Below are 18,847 nucleotides of genomic sequence, written 5' to 3'. Positions count from 1 at the left end.
CTTCTTTATATCTGTCACTAAAGTCAAGAGTATCTGGGTAACCATAGTCTTCCTTAAGCATTTTTAAGAAATCTTGGTTTCCTTGTTCTCTACTTCTTTTATGTCCTTGCTCTGTTTGTTGTTGTTGCTGTGCTGGTTGTTGTTGCTGTGCTGGTTGTGGAGGTGGTTGTTGTGCAGGGTTTTGAACTGTTGGTTGCTGTGCTGGTTGTGGAGGTGGTTGTTGTGCTGGTTTTGGTGCATGCCTGTGTCTGTGTCCATGTGACGATGTAAATGTTTTAGGTAGTCCTGGTGCAGGTGCTTCTCTTGGAGGGTTTGGTGGTATATAGGTTCCACTAGCTAGTATATAAGTTCCACCAGCTGGTATATAAGTTCCACCAGCTGGCACATATGTTCCATCTGCAGCATAGTGTCCTACCTGACTTTTCGTTTTTAAGAAAGCATTTACTAGGTCTGTTTTGGTCTGTTGTAACTCTTTTTCTTGACTTTCCACAACAGTTGCTCTAACGGCGTCATAGGCACTTTGAACTGCCTGTCTCGTTGCTGCATCTGTTATTTTCGTCATATTTTGTGCTACTTCTCTTAACTCTTTGTCGAAACCTTCAGACTTCAGTTTCTTTCCAGATGAGAAGTCGTTCACTAGTTTCACCTTACTATGAAGAGCTTCGAAGGCGTTCTTAAAGTCAGCATTCATTAAAGCTTCATTTGAACTGTCTTCATTCGCTTGTATTTTTGTCCTTATTGACCCTATAAGTTGGGCTGCTTTGGCGTTGGCTTGGGCATCTAACCAGTCATTATTAGCTTTTATATATTCTGCGCTTTTCATTGCCTTTTGCATGGCTGCGTCGTTATTTTTACTTTCTTGTGCTAAGTTTTCATACTGTACGGTTTGGTTTTGCAACTGTAAAAGTTTTTCTGCCTTTACATTTGCTTCAACTTCTTTTTTATACTCATCGCTATCCATATATGTCTTCAGGGCTTTTTGTTTTATTTCTTCATCTTTCAGTACTTTATATTGAGTAGTATGGTTTTCAAATTTATAACATCTTGTTCCATTTTTGCTACTTCTGCTGCTTTTTCTGACACTTTTTTCGCATATTCCTCTGTACTTAGTTCGTTCAGTTGTTCTTCTTTCTTCTTTTTCTCTACGTTTAACTCATTGAGTTTCTTTGTGTGTCTGTCATATTCTAGTTTCTTTTCGTTTTCACCTATTTGCTTCTGTATGTCTATGTTTGACTTTTTGACATCTGATATTTGATTTTTGAGTGAACTCAAATTCATTTGACTTTGAGGGTTATAGGCTGTTCCGTCTGCAGCTCCACCATAGCCTGCCATTTTCGCTAAAAGTGCCGCTCTTAAACCTCCACTCTGTGCACCAAAAACTCGGTTTAAAAGCATAGGGTTGCTTGACATTTGTTGCAACATAGTGGGGTCATTCAGCATTTGTTGTTGCAACTGTTGTTGTGGTGTCAGTTTTACTATTGGATGTTTCAATGCTCTCTTCCTCTTACGTATATTCTTACGTAGCTTACGTGGCATTTTAAGTGAAGTTAAAAAGCGGTTTTTGACAGATGTTTATATGACACTTTTTGTTCAGCACAAAAAACTACTCGGTCAAAGTGTTGTCGGTTTTGTAAAATAACCGTCCTATCTCATTCTATAAGGGGGAAAAGGCTTCTCAAAGTATACTTCCTTAGAACGCCTGTAACTTTTCCTGTAGCGACGATAGACCCTTGCTTGTCCGGACAAAGTTATACTAAACATCTTCAGGGCTAGAAGGGGCGCAGCCCCTGGAAGCCCCACTACCTTTTTTTTTTTTTTTAAATTTTGTGCCAAATTGATTTTAGATGCGAGATTCAATTATATCAAATTTCAAAATAGGGTTCCTTTAGTTCCCATGCCAATTTGCAAAAGTGTTGCCGCATTCAAAGTAAATTTATTTATTAATTACAATATCAGACTGTTAATGATAAGTCTATGAGATTCAAAAGTTGCCACGATTGTAATAGTAGTTCACTGGTAGATAATACTCCACCTAGGCATTAATAAAAATTGTTTAAGATTATCCATAATTAATAGAAATATCTGTCATTTATATCTCAAAAAAATAAAATTCGAGTATTTCAAGCATAATTAATAGTATAACATCCAATATTAAGTGGGAATTCATATTTTTAATCCAAAAAAGTATCTTTCTGATCTATTTCAAGAGAAAAATTCCCAATAATAAAAATTGATGGAATCTTTTTCAAAATGGAAGTTGGCGGTTTTTTAAACGCATTAACTAATGTCTGCTACATTCTCAGACAACAAAGAAAAGATCGGACAAATTTGCGAGAAAAACGTCAAGCATGTTCTTGACGGCAAGGAATATATTGGCACACAGATCAAGAGCTGGAGCGAAGAAATCATCCGCGGCATTCTCCAAGAGCTTGGCAAGGACGAATTCCAGCCATTCAAATATCTTGCTAACTGCCTTATTCTTTCTCAGAAGAGCAACGGCGTTCACACCGTTACTATGTCTCTTTGGGATCCACAGAATGATGGCAGCCAGACATACCAATACTCCGGCAAGGGTCTCCAATGCATTGTTACTGTTTGGGGCCTTAAGTACTAAGACTTTTTCTTAGAAACATTCTTGTCCCTTAAAATTCTAAACGTTATATTCTAATACTAAAAAGTAAACCATACATTTCCTCATTTTTCCATAGCTGTTTTTAATCAATATCCACAATGCAAACACAGTTCAAATACTTCAAGCCAGCTCATTAAAATAAAAATCGAAAAAAGCAATAAAAAAAAATAATTTCGAAAAATGGTCGATCTTCTTAGTTTTGCAAAAATATTTCATTCATTATCAGCCTTTAACTTCGATTGAATCTTGCAAAATTTTTATCGACAATTTCCCTTGTATTTTAAAAAGTTGATTTTGAAGTTTGTAGTGAATAAATGAATTTAGTACTTAAGGCCCCAAACAGTAACAATGCATTGGAGACCCTTGCCGGAGTATTGGTATGTCTGGCTGCCATCATTCTGTGGATCCCAAAGAGACATAGTAACGGTGTGAACGCCGTTGCTCTTCTGAGAAAGAATAAGGCAGTTAGCAAGATATTTGAATGGCTGGAATTCGTCCTTGCCAAGCTCTTGGAGAATGCCGCGGATGATTTCTTCGCTCCAGCTCTTGATCTGTGTGCCAATATATTCCTTGCCGTCAAGAACATGCATGACGTTTTTCTCGCAGATTTGTCCGATCTTTTCTTTGTTGTCTGAGAATGTAGTAGACATCCAATGAACTGATTAAAGTAACCGCCACTTTTTTAGTAAAACGAATATCGGGGAAAAAATAAGAAAATTCGATCTAAAAAAGCATTGTATTTGGTATCTGAATCTGTACTATAATTTTTTTGGCGTTTCATTTTTATTTTTAAAATTACCACTAATAAAATAAACGAATAAAAAATAAAAAAAATTCAAAATTGAACTAAATTTTTAAAATTTTATGAATAAAAACCAAAATTTAACAAAAATAAATCTAATTATATGTATGGATTTATAGTTTAATAAAATTTCGTTAAAATTCCAAATATAAATATATGATTTTTTTTCATTTTTTCATTTGATTTCTAATGAAAATCACATTTTGCACTGGATTTTAAATTCCTAATATCTATAATAAACCTTATCTTTGAATGTCCTTTTTTAAATTCAATTTAAAAGAGCAATTTATTGCTTGAACTGATAATAAATCTTAGTACATATGCTATTGAATGTATTATGCCATTCATTCGCAAAAATTTTCTCAATTTTCACAATTGTGTAACATAATTATATGAAATTTAGATCTGACCTAATAGGGCAGCCTTATAAAAAGTCAATAAACTTCCGAAACGCACCGTTGTAAAGGGATAATCCAATCCAATACGCAAAAACTTCAAATTGGATAGTAGTAACTTTAGTCATTAGGAATTCATTTGGTAATTAAATATCTTGGGGTTGGCACTTTGAAATTTTGGCACAAATTTTACTGCAAACTTGAAATTTGAGAGTTAATTGCTAGGATTTAGAGAATCATCGTACACCCCTTCTACACCTGTATGCTTTTTCGACTTAGGTCAGTTGACAGAACCTAAAATATAAAATTCAAATTCGTTTAAAAATAACAAAATTCCTGTACACTCCTTTATCTATACATTTAAATATAATTCTTTAAAATTTTCATTGGATACAAAAATCTAATTTGAAAGAGAACATTCATATAAATCATTCAAAAAATAAAATTTAATAATTTAATATTAATGCCCTATTTTATCCTAGCATATGAATAACACGCACTTTAATTGAGAATCTTTCATGAGTATTGAATTTAGAAATTTTTCAAAAATCATTTGTAATGTATGAAGATAGAGTTGCACGACAATATAAACCTTTGCATCTCATTGGCCTTGGGGCATTTGCAAAAGTTTATCTAGCAGTAGATACAAGGACTTTAGAGAAATGTGCAGTTAAAGTCATTCCAAAAATAAATCCTGAAGATAGAACCGACCAAACCAAAAGAATTAAAAATGAAATTGAGATTCATAAAGTACTTCGCCATCCTTTTATAGTTCAACTTTATGATGTCATTGAGACTCCGGAGAATTTCTATCTTATAATGGAGTACGTTGATGGATGTTCTTTAATTGATGATGTCAATACAAATGGTTTGTATACCGAATCCGAAGCTGCAAATATTTTTGCCCAGATCATCATTGCACTTGAATATCTACATTCGAAGCATAATTTAATCCACAGAGATCTCAAAGCCGAAAATATTATGATTACCCACAATAAACTCGTTAAAATAATCGACTTTGGATTGAGTTGCCGGTCCAACAGCAAAGATGTCTCCGAAAGATGTGGAAGTCTTTCATACGCTTCACCAGAAATTGTATTAGGAAAGAAGTACACAACTTCGCATGACATTTGGAGTTGTGGAATTGTCTTATATGCAATTGTCTGCGGACACATTCCTTTCGAAGACGAAGAGGTTCAAATACATATGTTCAACATCTTGAACCAAGAAGTTGAAATCCCAGACACAATCTCTCCTGAATTAGAAAGCCTGATCAGAGGTATGTTAGAAAAGTTCTTCAAGAACAGATTCAGACTTGATCAAATCATCAATCAGCCATGGCTCATTAACAAGATCAGAGAATGGCGTGAAAAATTGCAAGTTAATAACAGGAAAATGCAACAAAGAAGAAAAAATAGAAGCCATTCTCTTGTTACATTTTTCAAGCAAAAAACAAAGATGCATGACCCAATCTTAGATGCTAATTTGTATAATAATGAGAATTTATTCAGAAACAATTGCAACTAGAAACAATATATTAGCTTTATTCACTCCCAATATTTTTGTCACCCTTAAAAATATCTTCACCTATTAATCTAAGATTAAGATTTTTTTTTAATTTTTGAAAAAATGAACTATATGGAAATAATGTTGTACCACCTATACTTCACTAATTGAATATTTTGAAACAATCTATTCGTATATCATGTTTAGGAATCTGTTTTAGAGAAAGTCTCAATATCAATATAATAATAGATTTCTATTAGCAACGTGTTTAAAAAGTCGTTTTGTATCATGGTACAAAAGGGCTTATTTTATAAAAACCAAGAATAAAGAATAGTGAAAATATTCAAAATTAAATAAATCTGAGATTGAAACTTGGATATGAGAAGATTGCATTGATGTTGACAGTTGAAACGATTATTGATATGAAATCTAACATATCTTTCAGATTCGGAAGTCAATCAATGTCAATTCTAGAGAATTTTCGGATATTAATGCTTTAAATAGTTTATGGATCTAGACTTGCTTTAATTGCAAGAATTTAAAAATAGATATCTTCCTAATAATTGATTTATAAATTGAGAAGTGAAAAAAATTTTGATAAAACAATTGTTTATTTTGAATATTTTCTGAATGAAATTCATGAACATATGTAAATAATCCTTTTATATTTTTTTCGTTTTTCAAATTTTGACACTTGTGAAAGTTAGCGTTTTGATATTTATCATCAAATTAGTGTATACATAAAATTGACTAAATGTTCAGCGAAATAATTTTGAAAAGAATTCAAAGAGAATTTTCAATGTATTAAATAATTTGATCGGCATGAAATTAACAATCAAAATGTTACAATTAAATAATTAGAACCTGTGAGGAAAAAACGAATTCAATTCAATTAATTTTCAATTGTTTAAAGATAAGTTGTAATAACATTTAGTAATATATTTGAACTCTTAAAACTCAAAAAACGAATTTTGATTTTTGATAGCATTGAATAGTCATTATAAATTTGATTGATATATCCTTAAAATATCATGTATGATGTTATCTCCAGCCAAAATTTGTCCGCAATAATAGTTCTCAATTTTTACTAACGTTGTAGATAAAATTAATTGTTCTCCTCACCAAATTTCTTCTTAAAGATACTTGAAAATAATCCTTTATATTTTCAATAGTTTATCAAAATTGCTATTATTTAATAACATCTTAAAATTTAATTTGTTAAATTATGCTTGCTTATGTGTGCCCAATATAATGTAGTCAAGCAATTCAAATTTAATTTCAAAAAGTGAAGCACCATTTGCATTCAATATTCCTCTCTCTCACAAAAATCCTCTCAAAATCTTTCAATGCTTTATTTTTTCTTATTCGTAGTTATTTTTATCAATGAATTATAGAGAAAGTGAGTTCTTCTTAAAGAAAGGTTTCGTCGTCGAGCGTGTCATTGCTCGTGGTGGAAACAGTGTTGTATATTGTGTTTACTCTAATCGTGAGCAAACAAGATATGCATTGAAAAAGTTTCCTTTGATGAACTTTTCTGATAGTGATCTTGATCATCTTGCATCCATTAACAATGAACATATTGTCAGAATCTATCAACATTATAGCTTCGAAGGGAATGTATACATTTTAACAGAGTACTGCCCTAGTAATTTAGAAAAGTTTATCAAGAGCAAGGAAGAAATATCAAACGACTTACTCAGAAAATATATTAATGAGGTCGTTTTGCTGTCAAGACTTGCCACGATAATCAAATATCAATCGGAGATTTTACTCTTAGTAATTTTTTGATTGATATGACCGGAAAAATCAAGATTAATATAATTGGGCTTAAGATCATTGACCAATACCAATCCGAAACTGCTCCCCCAGCTTTCAGTCGATGAATTACTTCTTACCACCAGAGTTCCTAGAGAGTAACAATTTCAACCCATTATCTGCTGATATGTGGTCTCTTGGTTGTATTGTTTACTTCATGGCAACCAAAAATCTTCTGTTCAATTCAAAAGATATGAAATTCCTTAAGGAACAAATAAAGTCAGCTGAATACAATAACAGCATTATCATGGATAACAACCTTAAAGATGTTATCTCAAGATGTTTGAAATTCGAACCAGAAGCCAGATATTCAGTAAATAATTTACTGAAGATGAAATACTTCACTTCATACGAAGGTAAATTAAATAGAAAAGCCTATCGTATTAAGGCTGACTGGAGAAAATCCGTCTTGATCTTCAGACGTAGTACATGTTTGAACGAAAGAACAAATAGCCAGATTGAAATCCCGAAGACTCCTTTCAGGCCATTCAATGATGCATTCTGATTTATATTAATTTGTATGAATTGTTTTAAAAAAAAAAAAAAAAAAAAAAAAAAGGTAATGGGGCTTCCAGGCACTTCGTGCCTTCTAGCCCTGAAGATGTTTAGTATAAATGAAGTTCTTATATACGGGTCTTCCAGGAGCTTTTCACAAATTATATATGTTTTCATGTTTTGTCAAGACTTCTTCGTAAAATCAGACAAAAATAATGTTTAGGGTAGAAGGTTAGATATAACCTCTTTTCTAACCTCTTTTCTACCCTCTTGAATTTTCAAGACTTCTTCGTACATGTTTTGTCACTTTTCTGTCACTTTTCAGGAAAAAACATTTTTATTATTATATATAAATGAATTTTACAAAACCACCGTTACCGTTCTTTGGAAATAAGAGTAAATGTAAAGATATTATATTGAGAGAACTTAAGAAACTACCGAATGGTCTAACATTTGTAGATTTGTTCGGTGGAAGTTTCTATATATCCCATTTGTGCCATACAATATTCCCAGACTCAAAGATTATATGCAATGACTTCGACAACTATATGAACCGTCTCAAACATATACCAGACACAAACAATATATTGAAAGAGTTAAAAGAAAAGATACCTATAGGTAAGATGGAACGTATACCATTAGATAACAAAAATATTGTGAGAGAGGTTTTGAAAAAAGCAGAATATATAGACTGGGATAGTATATCTGCTAGACTATTATATAGTGGTGCTATAAGAGTTCATGACATTGAAACACTTATGTCAAAAGTTTTATATCTTAACTATACAAATGTTTTCAAAGAGAACATAGAAAAATATATTGAGGGTATAGAGTTTGTGAGATGTCATTGGACAGAGTTGTATGAAAAATATAAAGACAAGGAAAATGTTTTCTTTATAGTGGACCCCCGTTCTATAACACATGGGATTTTCAATACCAAGTAGACTGGACTTTGAGAGACTCTTTAGAAACTTTAGACGTTTTACATAACCATCCATGCTTTTACTTTACATCCGATAAAAGTGGTTTGGAAAGTGTCATGAGATGGTTAGAGGACATACATGACTATGAGTTTAGATATGACAAGATAGAATATGAGAGAGGTCCTATAAACCGGAGAAAGTGTCATAACAAAGAAATTTTACTAGTAAGTAAATGTGGTTTGAAATAGGACTACTTGTTTTAGGTTTTTTCCATTGTGTCATTTACTTATTTGACGTGGCAGAAAGATATAGAGAATATGAAGATGAACCAATGCCTGCAAATGTTCAGTATATGTACTCGTAAGAGATATTTTTATCTAATATTAAATGGACGCACAGAACTTAGCGAATGCACAGCAACCTGGACAACCAAACCCAGAGAATATTCCAAATGAAGTTAGAATACAAACTGCAATGGCAAACTATGGTCAAGTGCCAACAGATGTACAAATGCAAACTGCCATGTCAAATGACGCTGCGTTAGGTTTGCCACCATGGTATGCAAATATGAGATGGAAAGAGTTTTATACAAACCCTGAAGTGGGATATAAACAACTCTATGCAGATGACGCGAACACAGGAGTTGACCCAGAGTATGTTTTCTACCAGAGGAGAAACAGAATGTATGAGCTCCAGTTAAAGAATGCTATGGAACTCAACAGGAAACGTAAGAGACTAGGCGGACATTAGATTTTTACATATAGTAAAATGGGTTTCTTTGGAAGAATAGGAAACTTCTTTCGAAATGTTGGAAGAGGTATATGGAATGGAATAAAAACCGTAGGAAGAGGAATTTGGAACGGAGTCAAAAATATTGGCAAAAGAGTAGGTCAGTTCGTTGGTATTATACCTAAAGACCCTGAACCAGAAGAACAAGCTCCTGTTATACAACAGCCTGAACCTGCACCACAGTCTAGTTGGCAACCAAATCCAACACCTCAACCGTATTAAAAAATTATATTTTTACCGTTCGATAGTAGTTGTATATGAAACTAAGTTCTAAGTAAAACGCATGGTATAATGGAACTATTCTCTTTCTTCCATCTGTTGTAAACCATACTTGAAAATCCGAAATACTTCCACTTGGTGGTTCGTATAGCTTTGTAGGTTTTTCGTAAAAGTCATTTGCCAAGCATAAGAAAGAGTTTTGGGCGCCAGAAAATGAAGCATGAACAATAATAGCAGCTGGGTCGAAAACATCTTTAAATAAATATGGTTCATCTCTTGCATATCGACTGTAAATATTTGCTAAAGGAAGTTCGACTTTCTGATTTAACATTCTTTGCAAATAATACCATGACATTGCAGTGAATTCTGTATATATTTGTTCGTCTTTCTTTGGATTGTCTTCGTAGATTTGAAATGACACTTGTGAATTTTGTTTGTCATATACAATTCTCACATAAAGTGTGCTCTCGGTATTTGCATATTCATCAGCATATTTTGCATAACATGAATTTATTTTATCTTCTATATTTTTTAACGCAGTCTGTAGAGAAGATGAAAGGTCAACTTGTATTAGCTCAATTTCTTCCCACATTTTTCGTTTCCCTTCAGATATATAATCTATATGAAACCTTACAATAAATGGAAAACTTTTATCTTCTACAGACACAAACTTCATTCTACGAAAGCCAATAGCTTTTGTGACAGATGGGTCTCTTAGCCATCTTAATGGGTAGTCAAAACGATAGCCTTCATGCTTTACGGTCTCTGTCTCAAACTTTTGACCGACATTAGTAAAAAGTTCATCTAATGGTTTAGTTGTAGCAACTCTTGAATTTTCTTTTTCTATTGGAAGCATATTTTATCTAGAATAAAAATGTCAAATGAAAACAGCGTCTATGAGAGAAATACAACACAACCGACAACTCATTTTGCAAGCTCTAAATAAGAACACAACAAACTTTTCAAACTATTCTAAGATATCTGAGTCATTGAAAGAAGGAAACTTAAAACTGACGATAAACCCAATGACAGACGAGTTTCTGTTTCAAGACAGTAAGAACCATACTGTTTGTATAAATCCAACAAAAAGAACTTTAAACGAGAAACCTATAGATGAACTTCTTTTGAAGGCAGATATTGACAACAAAGCTGACAAAGAGTATGTAGATGCAACAAGAGACTATATTCTCGCATGGACAGATAGAACATACCCACAAAAACATCATACACATAACATCTATGACGTAGATGAACTACCAGAAAAGTTAGATGACAAAGCGGATAAAACATATGTTGACAATAAATGTCAAGTGAAGTGACAAGAGCTGACAAAGATATTCTAAAAAGACTCATACACATACCATATCTGATATTACAAACTTACAAGAAACCTTAAACAAGAAAAGTGACGTTGGACATACACACGATTTCTTCGCAACTGTTGGTATAGAAAATATTGAAGGAACGGTTGAAGAAACTGGGGATGTATTAAATTGGAAACCTCCTAACTTTCCACAAGGTTTAACATCGGATAAAGACATTAGATGTGGAAATGTCTATGTCATGGAGGATGAAAACAAAGTTAAATTCACTGCTCAAGATTTATATATAAAAAAAAGCTGACAAAACAGAGCTTCAAACGTTAAAGACAGAAATACTTCAAACAGTATATCCTATAGGTTCTATTTACACGTCAATGAACTCTACCAAACCAGAAGTAGTACTTGGTTTTGGAACTTGGACTCAAATAGTCGACAGGTTTTTGTATTGTGCAAACTCTTCAAAGGAAACAGGTGGAAGTAAAACGATTTCAGGTGCAAATTTACCTGCGCACAGTCACTACATAAATTTAAGTACATCTGAAGCAGGTTTGCATAGTCATAGATTTTGGGATTGGTCAGGAATGACAAAAGGTAAAGGATATGATGTTAAAGAGGACGTTAAGTTTGCTATAAATTGTTACTGGAGTAACACTGAGGTAGGAGGAAGCCATACACATCGCGTTTCAGGTATACGCAAACAACGGGACAGAGTAAAGACTACATGCCACCTTACATGACAGTTTACGCATGGTATAGAAATGCTTAGTCGTCATTTTCAACTTCTTTAGCATATTCGTCAGGAGTTGTCTTATATTTGTTAGGAACTGTCTTTGAAAGTATACCACCTTGAACTTTGACAAGTTTGAAACGAGGTCTGACAATAGTAGTTTTATCTTCTGCTTGCAGTCTGTACATTTTGCCATGTTTGCCTAAAACTTCATAATATTCTCTGTATACTTTCTTCTATTTTACGAACACGAATGTGAGTACCTGTCGGGTTCCCATTGTTGTCATAGTCAATAGTATTTTCATATGGTCGCGTTTAGGTATTTCTATTTTTACTTTGTCACCTTTCTTAAGTTTGAAGCCTGGCATTCTTTTTGTTTGTCTCTTTTGACTAAACTATTAAATATATAGTCTTTCTCTAAGTCAGGGTTGTTTTTCATTTCTTCGGGGGAGTGGTTTCCCAAACCTTTTTGTTTACGGCTATTGTAAATATTTAAAACTTGTCTCATCTTTGCCATGGAGAAGTGTCTGTATTTGTCGTCATATGACATTTCATCTACCTCACCACTTTGTGGTTGGTTTAAGTCTCTTAAGATTTTTATACAACTGTCAATGACACCAAGAGCAGAATGGTTTTGGTCGACAATGAAATATTGGTTTACATTTTTTGAACGCAGATAGTTTTTAATATCGTCTGATTTGAAAGAACTTTCACAGTCAGATGTCAGTTTTGTTGGATGGTATTTGTCAACGAATATTGTCAAAGCAGTTTTCACATCTAAAATAGCTTTGGACTGTAATGGTATGGCTTCACAGTATCTTGTGTTTTGACCAACAAATATTAGCCAGTATGGTGGTCCATCTTCTCTATACCTCGGAATGTTTTCCAAGATATCCATAAACCAAGCATTTGGTGTTGAACTAAAGATTTTTACCATGAGTGCTTTCTTTGTCGCTTTAGAAACATAGGGGTCCTTGTTTGAATTCGTCATTTTTAACCCATAAGAAATGGGTTTATTTGGCGCATTAGCAGGAGTTGCATCCAGATTTTTGCCAGTGGGAACAATAGCCAGAGGTGCATTTGGAATTGGAAGGAAGATTTTGAGTACATTAGGTATACTGAAAGAGAAAGCACAACCTATTATACAAACTGTACAGAAAGGTTGGGAGGTAGCACGAGATGCAGCAAATCTTATTCCAAATCCTGAAACAAGAGGAAAAGTTCAAGGATGGATGGACAATGTAGGAAGACAAGCAGGAAACTATTATAACAAAGCAAATGACTACTATAACCAAGCAGGACACTATATGGACCAAGGTGAAAGATTCTTTAACAGAGGATATAACCATGCACAACAATGGGTAAACAATAACCAACCGCAACCACCTCAAACGTGGGGAATGTAAATTTTTTTACTGAGATGAAATGAACAATACAGCATTGAGACAAATGGGCTCAAGATGGATTTGTCGACTTCCAGCAGTTACACAACCACGTGTTTGTCAAGTTCTTCCTATACCTCAGGAAGTTTTAGACCGACTTAAAAAACCTAAAAACCAGTTGAAAACAAACCAAACTAAAATTTTTTACTGAGATGAAATGACCGAAGAAGTTGAAACGGTAGATTTGACACCACAAACAAAAAGTTCAGAACCATTGTCAAAACCTGTCAAAGAACTTACAGATGAAGAGAAAAATTCAATAATAGAAAGTGCCAGGTCTGGAAATACAAACCCTAACTACAAAGTCACTTTTCATAGAAATGGAACGGCTAGTATCTCAAAAAAGAAACAGACTCTCACAAATAAAATATTGAAGTCTGAAGGAGTTAAAGAGACAACAGATGGAAAAGTATATTTTACCGACCAACAGTTCATTATAGAACATCTCATTGACTTAGAGTCGAAATATTCTAAACTTTACAACAAACACAAAAAGTTGAAAGGAAAACAAAAACAGATGGCATATGATATTTACGAAGATGTTGACGACACAACCATACCTGCAAGTGAGGTAAAGTCAGAGGAACCAAAAAGTGACGAAAAACCGATAGAAGAAGAAAAACCAAAAACTGAAGATAAACCAAAACCAAAGTTTAGTTTGGAAACTAAACCAACTCAACCTTCATTAGCTGGTATGGGTTGGCGTCAAAGGCTTCTGGTAGCAGGAGGTTATGTAAAGTAAAAGAAAACAGTATATTTTTCAAAAAAATATTTTTTTTATTTTATTTGAAATGTACGCCGAGTTTGTTGGAACAGACCGTTGGGAAACTTGTTTGTTAGATGAGAAATATGAAATTCACTGTTGTGAGTCATTTGAAGTCAGAAACAAAAAGACAAAAAGAGTTTTAAGCGAATGGGAGCAAAAATACGGATATGCTATTATGAAGATGGGTGGAAAACACTATTTTAAACATGTTGTCATTGCAACTCATTTTATACCGAACCCTAACAATCTACCTCTTGTAGACCATATAAACCGTATAAGAAACGACAATAGACTTGAAAAACTTACGCTGGGTCACTCGTTCTGAAACAATAAGAACATAGGCAAAATTGGAGATATTGTATTCGAATTTGTCGACGAACTAGAAGATGAAGCAATTGAAATTACAGACTATGGTAAGCATACGTTGGAGTTTTACTACTATAGCGAAGAACAAGACTCTTTCTACTTTTATACCGGCGTAAACTATAGAAAATTACAAGTATGTTTTACTAAGGCGGGCTATGCTTATGTAAACGCTAGAGATACAGATGGAAAATACGTTAGACTATATCTTAACAAATTCAAGAAGCTATATGGCATACCATTTTAAAACAGTATATTTTTAACTCTTCAATTTGATTTTCATAAGAAGTCTCATTTTTAATTCAATTTTCTACATTCAAAGTCATCAAGATTTTTCACATCATTATTGATGATGTCTGAAGGAAAGACAGGTCATGATGTTGCCATGGAACTCATGGATAAGTATAATGGCTATAGTGATGTGTTTGTTGCATTATACAACTTAAAAACTTTTGAGCAAGAAGAAATTTACAAGTTGTACAATGAAATCAAAACAAAATTGATTGATTCATGAATCAGTACATCATAGCCAACAATTCCTTATATAAAGTTCAAAAACTTGGGTGCAATCAGAACTGATTGCACCCAAGTTTTTGAACTTTCTTGAGGGAATGGAAGAGTAAGAGGTATACATTATGAATATATACCTCTTACCCTTCCATTCCCTCTCTGACAGCGGAAAACTTTGTCTGAATGTTAAACTATTCAGACAAAGTTTCCCGCTGTCAGCGAAAGAATTGTTCCATCTGGTCATAGAGTGTGAATCTATGCACCAATGGAGCAAGTCCCTCGCGAAATTGCCAAAACTTGCGTCGCATTTCAAAGATTTGCGACCCAAATTTTGGCGATTTCTAGTAGAGATGGAGTATTTTGAGTCACTGACCTATATGCAGTGGCTTCAAAGGGCTCCATCTCTACTTTGAAGCAAGGAAACTTCCTCGAAAATTTTGATAATTTGAAGAAAGTTTTCAAGCAATTAACAAAGGATTACTCGCTATGAGGTAAAAATTCTAGATTTTCACCTCATAGCGAGAGCTTCCCTTTCATTGCTTGAAAACTTTCCCCAGCTTCAAAATTGGGGAAAGGGCTGTAAAGTCGACTCCGATATCAGCAGGTACCAGAGTATTTAAAAGAGAAGCCCTCGTACGAGTTTCTATGAAGACCTTCTCATTCAAGAAGATCTTAATAGAAAATCGTACGAGGGCATTGGAAACTCGCGTCTGGTACATGTTGGTACCAGAGTGTTTGAGATTTGAAGACTCTGGTACTAACATGTACCAGAATTTATGATGAATTTAAGATGGACCATTATAAAATGGTAGCGGTTTGTTTCAAAAAATTTTAGATGAGATTTGCATAGATATAGATTATATGATTTATACATATGAAAAATAATATATAAAAATATAATTTTGAGATAATTATGTAAATAATATTTTAAATATTTGAATTTGAGGTATAATTTTATAGTAAAATATATTATAAAGAGTATTTATATAAATATTGTAAAATAATATAAGTAATAAAAATTGAGACCCCCTCCCTGTTTTTGATGTTTTGTCACTTTTTCGGTAATTCTTATTGTTTCAGGACGTAACTCAATTCAATATGCCGAAGATATGTTGAGGAGTCATTTCCAAGTATTTCAAGATGGATATGGCAAAAAAGTTTTGAACTATTTCAAAACGTGCAAACCATCTCATTGATTGCTTATTATTCGCAAATTAACCATCACATATTCATATCCTTTTAATTTTTCAAGAATAAATTTTATTATTTTTTTTAATATGCATTTAGAATTATTTATTCAACAACATATTCATGGAAAATAAAGCAAATTAAATCCAAATTGAACAAATCATAGAATGGAACAGAATAGTTTTAGAGATACAAATACCTATCATTAGAGAATTATTTTGGATGGTCTTCAAGGGAAGCTATTATTGAAAATTGGATTTGTAAATTTTGGCTATTTTTTATCACAAATCAATATGTGTTGTTTTTATCTGTCATGGTATATGAATCCTGCTGCAACCGTATTGAGTTTAACGATAATAACTTTAAATTGAATCATTTGGCATGGTTTCTTTTGTTTTAAAAGTAAAATGATGATAAATAGATTAGTATTGAACTACCTTTACTAAATATATTAGGAGTGTACTTGTCTTTCCATTAAATGAAGAGAAAAAAGAAGCTAAACACTAATAGCCAAAAAACTGCACATGTCACTTTTGTTTTTGCCGATTTATGAATAGTTGAAAATGATACTACAAGTTACATGAATATTTAACCGAATTTCTTAGATGAATTTTTTTTACTAAAACCGTCAAATTTAAAAAAAATGGGCGAAATTGCAGAAATAAAGGAGAGAGTTTTTAACGGTACAGTCCCTGTTCGTGTTTCTTTTGATAAACTAGATATTCCTTTGTTTTTCAATGTTCCTAGGTGCATCACATTCGGCATTTTCTTCCATGAAAAATTGCAATCTGAATTCGGAGAAAAATGCGATGACTTTTGGATGACATCCAAAGGAAGATATATCCAACCAAATTTACCAGCTGGTTTAATTTATGATTCTTTTGTTGAGCAAATTTCCCAATTTACAATTTTACAGATCGATATCAAAACAACAGAATTTCCATTGCAAGACGTATTGAGATGCCCAACAATGCTTGTAGCTCAACAATTCTTCAATCACTCGTTCAAGGAATCCCTTTTCTTACAAAGTGGCAATCTTTCATTGCTCACTCAAAGTTCGAACCTACCATCGAATATTCTTGAAACTATCATTAATCGTAAATACCCTGAATTTTTAGAATTTTATAGCCAAGTTGAGAAGAACTCTAGTGCATGGAAATTATGGCCAATTAAAGTCATGGATAGACAAGGAAAAGTCACAAATCATTTCCTCCCAGGTGATGGCGAAAATACACTAAAAGATGCAATCAATGCTGATAAAGCAATAATTCAAGGCATTGAAGTTGATGGAAATACGCCAATCAAAACACTCATCCCTACCCTTTTATATCCAGATGGATTTTTGTATGTCGTAGTCTAAATATTTAATAATTGTTTAAAAATCGTTACCTTATAAACTGATATCAATATAAATTTAATTTTTATGAATGATTTTTGATAATTCAAAATCAAATCTGGAAAAATTTGAAAAATTTATTTCGATAATTTTGGATTTTTGAATTTTTCAGACCATAGATATAAATATCTAAAGAAAAATTAATGATATTTAAAACAGAAGTTTACAAAATCAAAAAAATTTTAATACAATTATAAAATAAGGGTTCTGATCTGGTGTGAAGCAGAACGAAGTAGTCTATCACGAAGAGAATTGCAAAGCTCGTTATCATGTGTATCATCATGGTTTCCTGACTCAAGGATATCAGCAATGATGCATTGCTTAGCGCCGGGCGTTACTTCTGCATCTCTTAATACGTTGTAAACATTACGAACAGCGTCAGCAACGTTTCCAACAGGGCTGAGATCGAAATAACGAAGAACCTGGCTGGAAGCAGTAGAAAATGTACGATTAAAGTCGATGAGTACTGTATCTGGTGTAAGAGAAACTGTTTGTTCAACAGCATCCTTTGATCCTTGCTTACGAACGAGATATGTTGGCATATTTGGAGCGTAGTGGCGAGTTTCGTGGCCTGGAGAAGCAAGTTTCTCCTGGACACCAGCATCTCTTGTAACAGAGCCTGGGATGACCTGTTCAACTTGGCCAGCTGTAATAAAGCCTGGACGAAGAACTGTAATGTTTTTGCCATGAAGACGGAGAACTGTTGATTCGATACCAATTGTGGCGTTTCCACCAGAAATAACAAGAAGATCTGGTGTCTGGCCAAGATCATACATAACATGATCGCATGTTGTAGGAGAAACGTGGCCAAAGAGATTTGCACTTGGGGCAGCAACTGGTTCGCCGCAAATCTCAAGGAATCTATGAGCAATTGGATGTGATGGGACACGAACACCAACGCAACCTGTACCTGCCATAACAAGAGGTGGAACAGCCTTGGTAGCTGGTGCGACAAGTGTCATTGGACCTGGCCAAAATGCAGCGGCAAGCTTATCAAAATTAGCAGACTCTTCGTCTGTTAAAATTAAGTACTTCTTGGCAGCCTCTGCTGTGGCAAAATGTGTAATAAGTGGATCAGAATATGGACGGTGTTTGGCGGCAAAAATTTGCGCAAGTGCCTTTTCCTCTAAATGAGCACCAAGACCATAAACTGTTTCTGTTGGGAAAGCAACAAGTCCGCCTGCATTGATTTGCTTAGCAGCGATTGTTAAATCCTCCTCACTGGTTGTAAGAACTTTAGCCATTGAATAATTTATCGTTGGCCAAAATTTTGACACAGAAATTTTGAAAATTTCTATCGGTCAAAAATTTTGGCGAGATTTTCACACAATAATAATTGAACTCGAGTTATTGTATAGCGACTTCAGAATTTGATTTTAAAACACTATATGAATGAATACATACTTTTAGTATAGAACTTCATATTCAAAATCATATTTATATGGCATAATGTATATGGTGTTACAAAATTTCCTTTCGTCACATTTTGGTTATAAAGTTCGATTCATAAAACGAACGCCAATAGCCCCAAATCTAAATCAAGATTTACGGTTGAAG

The 18,847-nt window shown here is 33.5% G+C and overlaps 11 protein-coding genes and 2 pseudogenes across 13 annotated transcripts, besides 3 other annotated features; 8 read left to right on the top strand and 5 right to left on the bottom strand.

Moving 5' to 3' along the window:
* Positions 1 to 1,209: 1,209 nt before the first annotated feature.
* TVAGG3_0050110 (protein of unknown function, DUF4106 family) lies at positions 1,210 to 1,536 on the bottom strand (the record flags this gene model as incomplete). Its single annotated transcript, XM_001319762.2, has 1 exon — positions 1,210 to 1,536. A coding segment is annotated over one exon (327 nt), but the record flags the coding sequence as incomplete, so codon positions are not given.
* A 730-nt stretch (positions 1,537 to 2,266) lies between these two features.
* Positions 2,267 to 2,696, top strand: TVAGG3_0050100 (intracellular transport of viral protein in host cell; the record flags this gene model as incomplete). Its single annotated transcript, XM_001319761.2, has 1 exon — positions 2,285 to 2,614. The coding sequence occupies one exon, from the start codon at positions 2,285 to 2,287 to the stop codon at positions 2,612 to 2,614; it is 330 nt and encodes a 109-aa protein (XP_001319796.1).
* Positions 2,697 to 2,856: 160 nt separating this feature from the next.
* Positions 2,857 to 3,298, bottom strand: TVAGG3_0050090 (intracellular transport of viral protein in host cell; the record flags this gene model as incomplete). The annotated part of the gene is made up of 1 exon (XM_001319760.2): positions 2,953 to 3,282. The coding sequence occupies one exon, from the start codon at positions 3,280 to 3,282 to the stop codon at positions 2,953 to 2,955; it is 330 nt and encodes a 109-aa protein (XP_001319795.1).
* Positions 3,299 to 4,369: 1,071 nt separating this feature from the next.
* On the top strand, positions 4,370 to 5,885 carry TVAGG3_0050080 (protein serine/threonine kinase protein; the record flags this gene model as incomplete). The annotated part of the gene is made up of 1 exon (XM_001319759.2): positions 4,388 to 5,356. One exon carries the CDS (start codon positions 4,388 to 4,390, stop codon positions 5,354 to 5,356), a length of 969 nt encoding a protein of 322 aa, XP_001319794.1.
* Positions 5,886 to 6,718: 833 nt separating this feature from the next.
* Positions 6,719 to 7,256, top strand: TVAGG3_0050070 (regulation of centriole replication; the record flags this gene model as incomplete). Its single annotated transcript, XM_001319758.2, has 1 exon — positions 6,719 to 7,123. The coding sequence occupies one exon, from the start codon at positions 6,719 to 6,721 to the stop codon at positions 7,121 to 7,123; it is 405 nt and encodes a 134-aa protein (XP_001319793.1).
* A 742-nt stretch (positions 7,257 to 7,998) lies between these two features.
* On the top strand, positions 7,999 to 8,816 carry TVAGG3_0050060 (annotated as a pseudogene). Its single transcript has one exon. A coding segment is annotated over exon 1 (818 nt).
* Positions 8,817 to 8,955: 139 nt separating this feature from the next.
* Positions 8,956 to 9,318, top strand: TVAGG3_0050050 (uncharacterized protein; the record flags this gene model as incomplete). Its single annotated transcript, XM_001319757.1, has 1 exon — positions 8,956 to 9,318. The coding sequence occupies one exon, from the start codon at positions 8,956 to 8,958 to the stop codon at positions 9,316 to 9,318; it is 363 nt and encodes a 120-aa protein (XP_001319792.1).
* An 18-nt stretch (positions 9,319 to 9,336) lies between these two features.
* TVAGG3_0050040 (serine threonine-protein phosphatase family) lies at positions 9,337 to 9,579 on the top strand (the record flags this gene model as incomplete). The annotated part of the gene is made up of 1 exon (XM_001319756.1): positions 9,337 to 9,579. The coding sequence occupies one exon, from the start codon at positions 9,337 to 9,339 to the stop codon at positions 9,577 to 9,579; it is 243 nt and encodes an 80-aa protein (XP_001319791.1).
* Positions 9,580 to 9,583: 4 nt separating this feature from the next.
* TVAGG3_0050030 (uncharacterized protein) lies at positions 9,584 to 10,432 on the bottom strand (the record flags this gene model as incomplete). Its single annotated transcript, XM_001319755.1, has 1 exon — positions 9,584 to 10,432. One exon carries the CDS (start codon positions 10,430 to 10,432, stop codon positions 9,584 to 9,586), a length of 849 nt encoding a protein of 282 aa, XP_001319790.1.
* Positions 10,433 to 10,571: 139 nt separating this feature from the next.
* Positions 10,572 to 12,749: a mobile genetic element.
* TVAGG3_0050020 (uncharacterized protein) lies at positions 11,969 to 12,523 on the bottom strand (the record flags this gene model as incomplete). Its single annotated transcript, XM_051220984.1, has 1 exon — positions 11,969 to 12,523. A coding segment is annotated over one exon (555 nt), but the record flags the coding sequence as incomplete, so codon positions are not given.
* Positions 12,750 to 13,858: 1,109 nt separating the features above from the next.
* TVAGG3_0050000 lies at positions 13,859 to 14,443 on the top strand (annotated as a pseudogene). The gene has a single exon. A coding segment is annotated over exon 1 (585 nt).
* Positions 14,444 to 14,700: 257 nt separating this feature from the next.
* Positions 14,701 to 15,784: a mobile genetic element.
* Positions 15,757 to 15,784: a terminal%2Cinverted (terminal inverted repeat of MuDR-2B_TvMULE3 transposon ID:TVAGG3_0049990).
* Positions 15,785 to 16,008: 224 nt separating this feature from the next.
* Positions 16,009 to 17,358, top strand: TVAGG3_0049980 (Autophagy protein Apg5, helix rich domain domain-containing protein; the record flags this gene model as incomplete). The annotated part of the gene is made up of 1 exon (XM_001292687.2): positions 16,538 to 17,254. The coding sequence occupies one exon, from the start codon at positions 16,538 to 16,540 to the stop codon at positions 17,252 to 17,254; it is 717 nt and encodes a 238-aa protein (XP_001292688.2).
* Positions 17,359 to 17,439: 81 nt separating this feature from the next.
* Positions 17,440 to 18,544, bottom strand: TVAGG3_0049970 (L-threonylcarbamoyladenylate synthase family; the record flags this gene model as incomplete). Its single annotated transcript, XM_001319753.1, has 1 exon — positions 17,482 to 18,534. The coding sequence occupies one exon, from the start codon at positions 18,532 to 18,534 to the stop codon at positions 17,482 to 17,484; it is 1,053 nt and encodes a 350-aa protein (XP_001319788.1).
* Between the last annotated feature and the right edge of the window lie 303 nt (positions 18,545 to 18,847).

Source organism: Trichomonas vaginalis, chromosome IV (assembly GCF_026262505.1).
Source record: "Trichomonas vaginalis G3 chromosome IV, whole genome shotgun sequence".
NCBI classification, from domain to species: Eukaryota; Parabasalia; order Trichomonadida; family Trichomonadidae; genus Trichomonas; species Trichomonas vaginalis.
Note: the sequence above shows the minus strand (reverse complement) of the source record. Positions and strands in the feature narration are given on the sequence as shown.